The sequence below is a fragment of the Polyodon spathula genome, chromosome 3, assembly GCF_017654505.1.
Source record: "Polyodon spathula isolate WHYD16114869_AA chromosome 3, ASM1765450v1, whole genome shotgun sequence".
Classification (NCBI taxonomy): Eukaryota; Metazoa; Chordata; class Actinopteri; order Acipenseriformes; family Polyodontidae; genus Polyodon; species Polyodon spathula.
Genome location: NC_054536.1, coordinates 44,287,636 through 44,301,476, shown reverse-complemented (window position 1 = coordinate 44,301,476; position 13,841 = coordinate 44,287,636). Strand labels below are relative to the sequence as shown.

Sequence of the window (13,841 nt, the reverse complement as noted above, 5' to 3'; positions counted from 1 at the left end):
TAGTATTGTGCTAGCCAGTCCGCAACTCAGTGTGCAGCTCTGTACTAAATCCACAAGTTTGTTGCAATTAACCCATAGAGTCTAAATTTCAAGAGTAAATTACTCAGTGACCCAAAATCTTATCTGGAGCGCTGTTTGTAATATTTTATAAATTGATCAAGGATATACACAACACAGTATTTTACAATATTTTTCCCCGATTCCATCATACATGTATATATTTTCTATCAAGGAACAGCATTTTGCTTTTTTATTTTTTAAGTAAAAATAGTCATGGTATATTGTGACAGGGAGCCCTGCCCCTATGTATATATTGTGCGCTATTTTTATGATTTATTTGTATAGTATTATTAGTAGTAGTAGTTGCTATTATTACTTTTTGTTCCAAAAAGAGTTTTGTTTTGTTTCAATTTTTTTCTTTATATTATTTAATAAAAGCTGAGCGCTGTAGTGTCTCATTTTCACCCGCCAGTACTGCCTGTGTGTGTTCCTTTCTGGTCTGACGTCACCACTGCAGCCGTCCTGTTCACATACAGTATGTTCACAGTACATTAGAAGTAAATTGCTAGTTAAGTGTTAATACTTAGGTCTTCAGTTTGATATAGTATATTCAAGTCTTACCTGGTCTGTATCTAAAATGAAGAGCTGTGCTGAAGCATCCCTTATTTCTTGCTGACAAGAGTACATTTCTTTGCTGTTTTGATGCACATCTATGCTGGGTGTGCAGAAAATGTGATTTGAATCTGACCACTGTCTGGGGTTACTCATATGGACAAGTCAGCAGAGACCTAAATACATTGGCTATCAAAAAAATTGCATGCATGCACTCTCTAAATACCTCTCCCTGAGCTAAGGGTTCTTGACTGTGTCATAAAATAACAATTTAGTTTGAAAACTCGCCACTCATTAACACCGAAAAAGGAAAGAAATTATATATATATATATATATATATATATATATATATATATATATATATATATATATATATATATATATATATATAAAGTAGTCTGCTTGCTTAATGGGACTTGGGTTAAACCTTGACTTTGACTGCTAGATAGGTTTGTTACATTTCTGTCGCTAGACTCCATCTCAGTGTATGTGTTTTACCATATCAAGTGTCCTTTATTAATTACGCTCTGACATAAGGTACGCCTTCAGTCTACTGTAGTTATATGAACTGAGATGCTTACATGGTGCGTGTGGTCAACAGTTGACACACAGCCCTCTTAAATCCAATTTAATATTGTTAGAATTGCAATATGTACAGTATCTAGTGCATAGTTCTGATTAAAAGAGTTGTAAATTAATCCCCACATGTTGAAGTTAATCAAAAGGTAGCACTGTTTTTGTCCTTGAGGATATGGAGTAAAAAGGGCATACAGGTAGGTAAATAGTTGTTTAAACCTGACTGCCTTCGTTCCTCCATAGGTCACCTCCAGCCTCATTGGGTGCTATGGTTACCGCAGGAGCTGGCTTTACAGATCTTTGGCTTCCAGCTGAGGCCTTCCTGGGACTGCAGCTTGGGGTTCTGGGATTCACTGCTGCTGAGGATGCAGGTGAAATATCATCACTGTAGGAAGAGTCTGAATATCCTAGATAAATTAAAGATAAACATTTCAGTTTAGGCATATATTTATCTTAAAACATCATAAACTTGCTTTCTCTCCTTTTTTCTGTTTTGTTCGTAACCATTTAGGGAGAGTCACACTGCCATCATAGAAAGGTTTTTGGTTATAGCTGGGACTAGGATAATAAGCAAATGAAAATAAGGCCAACATTTAGGATACTTCATAGGAGTTCGGAGACTAGAATGATTTATGAAATGACACTGAACCCAGAGGTGGAAATATTTTATTGTAGTTCTGCAGTCATTTTCTGATACCGCAGAATATCTTATTTAATTGGTTCTAGGGGTCCATCTGATATATCAAAATATTGTATCTCAGAGGGAGTAGTATTACATTGTAGTTTCTTTATTGTAAATTAATGTCAGGTATATCAGGTTGTCTAAAACACCAAAGTACAGTACTGCACATATGTCAGACAAAGAAAAGCAGCACAAGTGATTGCAAAACAAAGTATTTGTCAAGTTACAAAACAGAATTCCCAAAACAGTTTTTACCATGCTTTCTCAGTCCATGCAAAAGTAATATGACAGTATTTTTGCACTGTACATGTGTGTTATCCCAGGACAGAAAAGGTGTAAAAAAATAAATAAAATAAATAGATAAATAAATAAACAACAACAAAATGCCCACACAAACACAAACTAGCTTTAGCTGTTGGCACAATATGGTACAAGAATTATATTAATAGCTTACTTTCTGTTTTCTTTTATTGAACATGGTTAAACTGGGCAGTTTGTTTTATGTAAAGTGACAACATGTGGACAAGCTAAATTTACCCATAATAAAATGTGCACTAATCAGTTTCTGTCTGTACTTTTCAGTTGGTAGCAGCACGTGTAAATGACACATAGCAGAGGTTCATCAGTTAATAGAGGGTATTGCATCTTTCATGATCACATATGATAGGTTCTACTGTATAATATATGGATTTTACGTGCCATTAAAGGGACTGAACTAAGCTTGATTTACGAAGTCTATTGTACCCTTATGTTGTGAATTAGAAGCACACAGCTTGTTTAACCCCATTCTGCTTCCTTGTGAAAAAAAAAAAAAAAAAAAAAAAAAAAAAAAAAAATAACTGCATTTCTCAGGTATGGTAGCATTGTGGAAGAGTTTTGTGGTAAAAAATGTGTTTGGTATCAGTTATAGGTTTATACTCCTGCCTACACTAACAATCTGTATTAACAATAGCTGTGTAAGGGTGCACAGAGGTTTCATATTTAAACTATGTTTACTTCTCTATTAATTCAGCTGAGCCTGTCACATGTAAAATTCTGTGTCATCATACACAGATGAAGTGTTTTGGGGTTTAACTACATTTAAACTAAATTTAAATGAACTCTGATGCATAGAAAATAGGTGAATCTCATCTCAGCTAATAATCTATGTATATTAATAAGGCTCTGACAGTCTTTAAAAATAAATGTTACATCATTTCCTCACCAGAAATAATGTCCACCCAACACACACTCACCAGAATATGCAACACCTGTTTACCAATGCCAAACACCACAGAAGTAAACCTAGTTTAAATCTGAAGGCAAGAGCATAAACCTTTCACTGCTGACAAATGTATACCTTGCAACCACAAAACCTCTTGCTCAGTGCTGCCACACAAAAAAGAAATAGTAATTGAAATATTTTACAAATTAAGCTGATACACAAAAATGTAACAGACAATGGACTGAAATTGCATTCATTGTGTTATGATGAATTGTCTCTTTATTTACATTAAACAGCCCAGTTTATGGGACATAAAATCTAAAATCAGAAAGTATTATAGTGTATTTTTTTACCCTGCTAAATTAAATAAATCATGCTTTATTAAAGCACAGTGGCAAATAAGGCCAGTTACTTCAATAAGACAAAATGTGCGAGACCAGTGTACCCTACCTCGTGATTCTTCAGCTTGTTTGGCCAGCTTCCTCAAGGTGGCTGCGAAACTAGCTGAATGGGTTCCTGAGGCTGCAGCTGGTGTCCTGTGGACAGATAGGCTTCTCTTGGATACTGAAGATAGGCTTGGTGGAGAAGGGGTCAGGGGGTTCACAGTTACAGTATTCCTCAGAGCTGGAGAAATCATTGGCTCATGGATCCCACCTACAATGAAAACAACAGATTCAAATCTTTCATTCAAGGTGGACTCAAATTTGAACAGTTAGCAAAAGCACAACCTACTGTACACACCCTTACAGAAAAAAATAATATCACAAAAAACTTTGGGGATACCATTATAATACCAGAACACTGCATTCTTGCCCTGACATGAAACTTCAGATATTTACCTGCCACTCCAGCAACTTATAGTACTCATGGGACAAGGTAACTTGCATTACTTCAGTGGCTGCCATTATGTTACCATTTCCCCTTTTAGTACAGAAACATACTGTATCATTTCCTTTGTAGTGCCATGAGTCACCATACACTTTTTTTTAAAACCCTTTGTCTTAGGTGCAGGTGGCTAGTTCCTAAATAACTTTTTCCATAAATATGAAATACTGAATTGTTAAATTTAGAAATACACAAACGTAATGACTGCAATGGCAGAAGCAACAATAATGTCTTACTTAAGGTTCATTTTAATAATAATGTTAATAAACTATCAAAACTAAATTAACACACCACCCCTACACGTTACAAAATGCAGCGGTAATACAAGACATACACATTTATTTAACAGAACGGTGAAGCAACTCGCCAGAACAGGCAACACCAAATTGCTCGGGGTCTGATTCAGGTTACCCCGGAGTGTGATTCAGGTTAGGACTGTGCACTATAAAATGGTCATGACAGACCTGTTAAAGTATTTAAGGAAATAGTTTAATAGTAATGATTTCTTGAATAGTAAACAATTACAAATAACTAAGATTGATTATGTACTGTAACCTCATCTTAATGTAAAATCCAGTACATTTGTTCTCTCTTGCTTTTACTGTTCTTATAGCTCTAATAGCCTGATATCTGGTATTAGCTATTTGTCAAAACTTCTATTTTGAGGTGTTTCACTCCACCTTATTGGTATGACACACACTTCCACAATGTTTAGAATTCACACCCTAGCCTTGTATTTAATGTAGTATGCCTGTATTTAAAGTGTCTGCATTGTTTTTTACTGTTTGTATTTAATGTACTGTGTCCTGTATTTCACTGTATTTAATGTATTATGCATTGTTCCTCAGTGTTTTATAAAGTGCTTTGTGATGGTGGTTCACTTTGAATGGTGCAATATAAAATAAAGATTGATTGACTGTGAAATATTGATCATTATTATTATTATTATTATTATTATTATTATTATTATTATTATTATTTTTTTTTTTTTTTTTACTCATACGCTTGTTTTAATTGTGAAATGTAACAAGCTTGTGTTTTGAATTCGGCAACATATATATCAGCATACTAGTACCATAGAATTTTTAGCCCTTTCCAAATATATTGACATTTTAAAGTCTGACCTTTAATGCCCTTAACCCTTTCAGACCTGAATTTAGTTGCACACATGAGATATATTTGGTATTTTTTTTTTCTACTCTTATAGCTACTAGAAATAAGGCTCAAACTAAATGGTGTCGTCGTCTTTTATTTATTACTTTTTTTGTTGTCCATTATTATGGACAAATGGAGCAAACAATCGTAAAATATCATAACACAAATAGTCATATTGAGAAATTCTCCCATTAACATTCTAAAAACATGAATAAAACAATAAAAAATGTAAAATCTCTCTCTTTCCATTTTTTGTTAAATTGATTACAGGTACAGTATTGTAATAATTCATTGTGAAGAAAAAAAACAACAAAATAATATAAATAAATAATAATCATCATAACTTCCAAATGCCCTCAGGGTGGGGTTTTATTTGCGGTGAGCAGCCTTGAAACAATTCCTGTGGGGTACAAAACAAAAGTGTACTTTGCATTTATCACATTATGGTTTCTTGCACTGTGTAGCCTCCTTTTTGCTGTCATAGTTGGGCATGTGATCCACTAAATCCTCTTGAATCTCTGGAATTGGTCTCCTCTCAACTTGTACTTGCTTCGACGCTGGCTCTTGTTCGAGACGTGGTGTGCATGTAGTGCTCAGACTTTCCCTTTTCTTCAAAGACTTCTTTGGATGGAATGCCAAAACTATCTGCATCTTGTCTGTACTCCAGCCAGCTGTTGACCACAGAGAGGTTGAAGCCATGAGTGACCAAGCGCTGAGTCAATCTTGTCCACCCCTTGGACTTGTTGTACTTCTTCACAACCTCTAGACACCAGATTTTCACGTATTTCTTTTCTTTTTTTTTTCCATCTCTCAACTTCATCTATCACACCAACAAAGTTGGGAGTCAACAGCACAGACCAGTTGTCAAACCACTTCACTAGTACAATTTTTCCATCGCGACTCATCACCTGATCATAGTTTCTCTGTTCCTTCTTGGACATCTCCTTATACGACTTCAGTGGTGGATTGGCAAAACGACTGACTTTTGCTGTTCCTGCAGCATGTATTTGCCTGTCTTTCAGCACTTCTAATACATTGTATGTTGTGAAGTAATTCTCAAAGAATAGCTTGTGGTTTTAGGAGCGAGAATTTGCTGGCTGAGGTGGAAAACCACTGCAGTCTAATCTCTTCTTGTTCTGTGGAGAGATCTCTGTCTTGCTGCCCTGATAAATCAAGAAATCATAAGCTATGCTACTTCTGCCACAGAGGAGAAATATTTTCACACCCCATAGGTTGGGCTTCCCCTTCACACACTGCTTTGCAGAGGAAGTTCATTGGAAGGGCACCATCTGCTCATCTATGCAGAGATCTTCCTCCACAGAAAGAGATAGACAGCGCTTTCGAATAGACTCATAGAGGGGGCGGACTTTGAAGAAGGCATCTGTGTTTTCTTCTGGCTTCTCGATTTTGATGACAAAATGCAAATTTAAGCGAAGTTGAAAAAATCTTTCGCAGGATAGGGTCTCCTTGAAAAGGCCTAGATTCATATTGGATTACCAGTACATCTGCACAAGAGGGAACTTCATTAACCCCATTACCAAATGCAGGCTGACCAATACTTGGATTTCGTATAAGGATGTGCACTTGGAACTTGTTGTTTGCTTCTCTACAGCATATAAGTTAGTCATCTTATCAGGCACATACTTTCTGAAGTATTTAAAGGGGAAAGAGCACCACTGCCTTTATTTACAAGACGCACTGTCCCATGCAGTTGTAACAGGACTAAATGGATAGTGATGCCACTTGATTTCTTCTTTTTTGGTTATACTGGCCAGTATTTCATTGTCTGGTCCACAGTGCATCTGGAGTTCCCTCTTCTTTGTCTCTTTCTGGACTGTGTGCTTCAATCTCAATCTCTTCTTGCATCCACAGGATATCATCTTTGTCCTTCTCTGAAATTAACAAAGACTACTGTATTAACATTACTTACACTTCAGTGTTGCTGTTTTTTTCTTGTTCTTAGAAACATAATTGAACAGTCTCTCTAATTCATCATATCATGCATTTTATTACATAGGGAATGAAAATACTGCCGTAGTATTATAGTACAAATGTTAATACCTTGGACATAAGAGTAAAAATATATCTAATACCCCTTTATTTTTGATTTTACGTAGGCCTGTTGTTCTTTATTTTATTTATTGTTTATGAGCTGTATTTTTATTTTAGTAACTATTTGCATACTGAAAACAGAATATAATTATACAATGGCATTAACAATTCTAATGCTTTTAGTACAATTATTTCTAATAATTAGTGATCAATTCAGTTCAACTGCTAAAATAACTGCCCAAAATAAAACAATATGCCTACATAACAGACAACAGTAATGGGTATTAGTTATATTATTATTCCTGTATCCAGAATATTGCATTTGTACTGCAATACTACTGCAGTATTTTTTTTGTAACGTACACAATTTATACATTTATATCATAGAACCCAGTGGCGTGCCATCACCGTATGCAACCCAGACACTGCATGCCCTATAATTCACAAAAAAGAAAGAAATAAATCAGTAGTGTCATAATTATAATACTAGAATTATGTTTTACATCATAATTATTATTAAATATGTTTAGGTCTGGATGTAAGAAATTGTATCGTCCGTGACCCTTTTTTCCCCACTGCAGGCATTGCCCGAATTCCATCCCGTTGTTAGGGCAACGCCAAGTGCGCTGACTTCCAAAATCTGCACATTGGAATAGGTAGACAGTCCAACGAGAAAGTTCATCAGCATATACACTTTTTTTTTTCTTCTTTTGATAAATGCAAGCCTTAGATAATAATTTGATAATTACACAAGTTCACAGAAAACAGTACTTCCACATACCACGTGTATGAACTGCTTTGACTTCTTCATCGCCTTCCTCATTACTGTCCAAATATTCAATTTCAGACAAATTTCCATCTGCCATAAATTCCAAGACTTCTAGAGCTGTAAACCCTGAGTATTTTTTTTTAAACTTCAGACCCAATGTACATTGTAAGGGACACCGATTTTTAAATAAATCATATGTAAACATGTTTTTTATTTATAAACAGTACGATATCTAACAACAATCACAACTGAATATCGATTTAAATCACATTCATTGGCAAAACAAATAAATAAAAAAAATACATAAAAACATTTACTTACACGCGCTACTTCGATTCCGTTTATGCGATGTAGTTTTCTCAGTTGCCAGCAGATGGTGCAATATTGACTTTAACTGTTAATAACAGTCCACTGAAATGTACAATGGGTTGCAATTGATAGAAAACATTGGGCATATTTCAGAATACAATCAAACATGTGATGTCCATTAAAATGGACACCTGGTCTCTAGTGTTAGAAGGACGAATATGTCAATGGTTGTTTTCTGCGAGTCAGACACAATAACAATAAACAGCCAGCAGTGTCTGCATACTTGCACTTTTCATTTCCAAATGGACTACAGGATAAAGCTCATATATTAAAGGGTGTTACAAAAATGTCTTGCTGCTAACATAGTGTAGTAATGATGCCAGCTATTACAACAGGGAATTTGTTTTAAAAATATGCACATTAAGTGCAATAATCCTTAAACAGGTGCTCAAAATATACATTCTACCCTGATTTGGATTGTGAATTTGCTGCCTTGTACACACTAATCCAGACCAGATATTTTGAGATATTGTGCAAATACCCCTGCAGTAACAGGTCAATATTATTTGATAACTTCAGGGTATGTCTAGGGAGACTGTTTGGCTCCATGTTCACCAGAAATGTTAGGAACAGTTCAGTTTTTTTTTTTTTTTTTTGTTTAGTTTTTTCTTTTAGTTTTTTTACCTCCATCGCAATGCATATTGGTATATTTTCCCTGTATCAGGTACCTTTTACTTATTTCCTTTGAGAGAGGCAGGACTGCACTTATCACAACATACACTTACCAGCATGCACTGGGGTGTAAGTTACAAAGTATGAACTGTCCCAAACAATGAACATGGAGCCATATGGTAATCTTACATCAGTCTTTTGTCAAATGAGAAACATCAACAGTTAGAAGCACACATGTTGTAAAATATAAATATTGTCAATATGTAAAGTACAGTATATAAAAACAACTGTAAATCAAGAAAAATACATCTTTATACTGTGCAGTAGATTGATACTTTTCCAAATTATCTGTAAAGAGAATGTGTACATCCCATGCATAATTTTTTCCCCAAGGTTTTCCTTTGAAAAATAACTGTACCATTATACCCTGAATCATATTGGCCCTTACAGTATATTCCACAAAACAAGCGATCCATTACAAATTAGCAAACTAGCCATCTTGTCTCATAGTAATTAGCTCTCACACCATAGTTGTCCTATTTTTTTTTTTAACACACAGAGATGAACATTGTCAAATTATAGTTGAACTGCCATTGCTATTGAAACTGTGACTATATGCCCTATACTGAAGCACTCTGAAACACTGCTGAGAAGACATTAAATTTAGTCTATGTGACTGTCTAGAAACCAGATCTTAATTTCATCTACGACTCTGTTACCAGACAATGCATATGCCTTCACATACTTGCTAATAAACAATTTATAACATCAGGAAAAGAAAGAAAAAAAACTACAGCATGAGCATGCATCCCTAAGCATTTGTTTTAGGCTTATGCATAACATAGTTTTGTGTGAACGAGTTTGAAACAGGCATGAATTAAGAATTTACAACCAAATCTGTTTTTATTTTTTTATGTTTGAAGATGTTTTTTCTATAGCCTTCCATTACTAATTGCCAGTTTTCAATAAGTAACAAAGGGACATATTTTTTTAAGCCAAAACTAGAACCCAACAACTAAGTACTATAATTCAAGGCCTCTTTTTTATGCACTTTTTAGCTGTTTATTTGGCATTTTGTAAGATTAACCTTTCAAAATATGACCAACAGTATCCACTCAGACTGTTAACAATGTGTTTTTTTTTCTATGTAGCTTAACATTTTCTAGAACAATTTCAGTAATTTCACAAAACATTCCACTAAACAGGCAATTTGAATGCTGAAATGTGTATAAATTACAATAAAAAGTTAATTGTGATGAATTGTTACTTCTTTTTTTAACCCACTTGTATTCTACAACTATACAGATACAACATTTTAAATATTGTAACAGACATTGCTACAGATCTCCACGTACTGAATTATTAGTCATAGAAAACAGGTGCATTTGCATGTTGATGATATTTTATGAGTTACTATATGCATCAGAACTTAGACAAGGAGAGAGCAAATGTAAAGACCATTTTATAATAGTTAAAATCTGTTTTACACTTTATATCCTGTTATTCACCTGTCAGTGTCTGTTCGGAAAAGAGCTGTGATTTGAATGCTTCTCAGACGGGGTAAATTGCAGTTAATTTCACACATTCCCCTCTGAGTTGCACAGGGTCACATCTAATCTAATTCTTGAAAGGCAAAGCAACAGGGGACTTCTGTGACTGTACAGCTTCCACTACGCTCCTAATAAAGTACCAGCTGTAATGAACACTAAGTACAATAAAAAATGCATGAGCCGAAAATGCAGAATATAAAGGTGCAAATCGAATAAGAAAAGTAAAAATGATCCCTTGTTGGGTCTGAAAAGGCAATGCTCTCACATCCATTTGATTTAATTCTACATAAGAAATTTTTTAGGTATATATTATACAACTGCTATATATGGTTAGGTTTGGTCTAGGTAGAATATCTAATATTTATTGCTTTTATAAAATCCATAATGAATAGCTGTCCTAATGAAAGCCAAAATGAAATGTCAAGGAAATGCATTTAAATATTAAAAATCATAGAATCTGAACTGTAAGAAACTTTAGCCAAAATGTATATTTCTGTTAAGAAAAGCAAGATTGCTCCTGTGATTCTATTAAAATGTGATATTAAATAGACACAAAACTGAAAAGAATTATATAAAGTATTTCAGGAAGAAAATGTGAAGTTCATGATGTAAAGTACCTGATATATGCACTTTATTAACAGCCATACTTTTACTACTGTACCATTAAGCTCAATCATTATTATTTAATTAGCATCATTATTTGTAAAAACAAACCATAATAAAACAGTGTTACTTGTATTACATTACTGAATACTTAATTACCAGGTGAATGTGCCAGTACCTAACTTTCAAGAGAATGTGCCACACCCTTCAGAACAAAAAAAATATTTTTTTTTTATATATCCAATAGAAGACTTTCTGAAAGGTATATTAATCGCCTGTTATTAGCGGATTATATATATATATATATATTATATATATATTACGGGTGTACATATATATATATATATAATTTATATTATAGGTCTTCTTTGTAGGGTATGTAATATATGTGATATAGTTATACTAATATTTATTATATACACACACATACATATATATATATATATATATATATATATATATATATATATATATATATATATATATATATACATACACACACCTAGACTACACCACACTGTTTTTGTAAAATTTTAAAAAACATTTTAGTCTCTTTGTTATTATAATATGTTGATTATAGTTGATTATTGAGTATCCACAAAAAAAAAAAAAAAAAAACAGAACACTGACTATAATAATAATAATAATAATAATAATAATAATAATAATAATAATAATAATAATAATAATAATATTTTTTACCTTGCAAGAGGTATGCTGTAGGTTTTAATCCAGACATGGTTTATATAACATTATTGTTCAGGTGAAAAATTAAAAAACGCTGGATGGTCCTTCTCCATTACCTTAGTTGAAGACACACTTAAAAATACAAATAAAATCCAGACATTCACTGTCAAGTTAACTGAAGCTCAGCAAAGGATTCTTCCCTGTAAATCTGGTCACAGAATCCTTATTGCTTCATCTTTCAGGTGTTTCCTCCCCTGGTTTTGAAAGAGAGCCTGTCAGACTTTGCTGCTCTACCACCATCAAAAGGTATGCACCAAGTAGAATGCTACAAATGAAGATGGTCACCACAGTTGCATTAATATGCAAAACGGCAATACAAAAAACTTTTGGCCATGCCCCTTATCTGGTTAGTAACCATGGAACACATTATAGTTCCGAGCTGTTCATCTAGTAGAGCTCAACAACATCTCTCAAACATAAACCCCGGCAGCACCTTTTGGCTGCAGATTACAGAGGTCTGTTTATAGATATCCTGGTCAAATTTCATACGTTGTGCCCTTCCACACAATCTTTCCTCAAGCGTTGCCTGGCAAAGTGACAGTACATTTAGATCTTGACAATGAATGTGCAGCAGCTGAGTACAGCTTTCTTTGTCTGATCAGGAAAGCCTGCTGTTGCTTACATTCATTCTCTCTCTCTCTCTCTCTCTCTCTCTCTCTCTCTCTCTCTCTCTCTCTCTCTCTCTCTCTCTCTCTCTCTCTCTCTCTCTCTCTCTCTCTTTCATCCTGTGATGTAACTCAAGAACATCCCCAGAAAGCAGAGTCACCTTTCTTTGAACTGCACAAAAGAACTTGACCTCCACCTCAGGGTCTCCTACCCTACAAGGTCAGTAGCTAACAGCCACTCACTGGAGGTCAGCCAAGCTCTCCTCATGAAAGAAACAAGTGCTCCCTGATGAGCAGGTAATGAGGTCATTCTACTCAAGTCCCTAGAAGACATGCACTTTAGTACAATAATGTTACTGTTGATTCATAGTAAGGGCAAAGAAAAGTAGAATCCTGGGAAACCATGAAGTAAACACTGGGCAGATGTCCAGGTCCCACGCTAACACATCAATTAACTTTTCCTCACATCACATTGTTGATTTGCTGCAAAGAAAAGTGACATTTATTGTACTTTCTTCAAAACCACATTTAAATAAGTAATGGGAACTTTTTTTTTTTTTTAAATAAAAAATAAGTTATATTACAATATCATATTGCTTCCCTTTAATCTCACTTGGAAGCTTGCGTTTTTTAAAATGTAGAAATCAAACTATGCTGTTAACGAGGTGGAACAAATAGTTTCCAGTATTGTTTGGAGTTACCTTCAGATGATTGTAAATGTTGAGGCCCTATGGTGACAATGGAATGATTCTGTGCTAGATACAGAAGGACAGAAACATGAAAGACAGTCGTAAATGGTACAACAGAGGTAACATTTTTATATATTTTACACTGTATACCAAGCATAAAAAAAATGTATCGCTATTATAACATATTTGTTTTTGAAAAAAAAAAATAAGATGATATATATAAATGATGGACATTGACAAAAAGTTTTTTTTTTTTTTTAATCACTGTCATTCATCCTTGACCATGATACGCTTGATTCATAATAAGGGCATATGCACTTAATCACCTGATTAGTGAGACAGTTGATTCGACACTGGATATGGAGTGATTTCAGCTGTTGAATTGCAAGCTTGAATAAAATCACAAAAAACCCCCAAAAAAACAATATGCCGCGTCTGTCACGAGAGCAGCGCCTTCGTGCAATCGGCATGTTGGAGGCTGGACTAGGGCAGTATACTGTGGCTCTCCATCTTGGATGCTCACAGCCAGCCATTTCAAACCTGGCAAGATGATATAACCAGACACACTCTCAATGACAAGCCATGAACTGAGAGATCAAGAGTCACACCTACCCAATATCAACAGATCAGCAATATCTTTGTGATGTCAGTTGCTAATCAACACAATAAAAAGTCACTGCACCTGCTCTAAAACAGAGTTTGCATTTTTAGATCACATCTAGTGCATTTT

General features: G+C 34.5%; 1 protein-coding gene across 4 annotated transcripts in view; it reads right to left on the bottom strand.

Annotated features, from left to right (window-relative positions):
• Nucleotides 1–13,841, bottom strand: part of LOC121313119 (genetic suppressor element 1-like) — an 87,853-nt gene that overhangs the window by 45,027 nt on the left and 28,985 nt on the right. For 3 of the 4 annotated variants that reach the window (XM_041245302.1, XM_041245304.1, XM_041245303.1), the window contains exons 2-3: nucleotides 3,526–3,729; nucleotides 1,409–1,596 (exon numbers count right to left, since the gene is read on the bottom strand). In XM_041245302.1, coding sequence (XP_041101236.1) covers nucleotides 1,409–1,596; nucleotides 3,526–3,729 — 392 coding nt within the window. Of the gene's footprint in view, nucleotides 1–1,408; nucleotides 1,597–3,525; nucleotides 3,730–11,772; nucleotides 12,426–13,841 lie in introns of those variants that run through there. The other variant, XM_041245305.1, reaches the window with a different exon arrangement.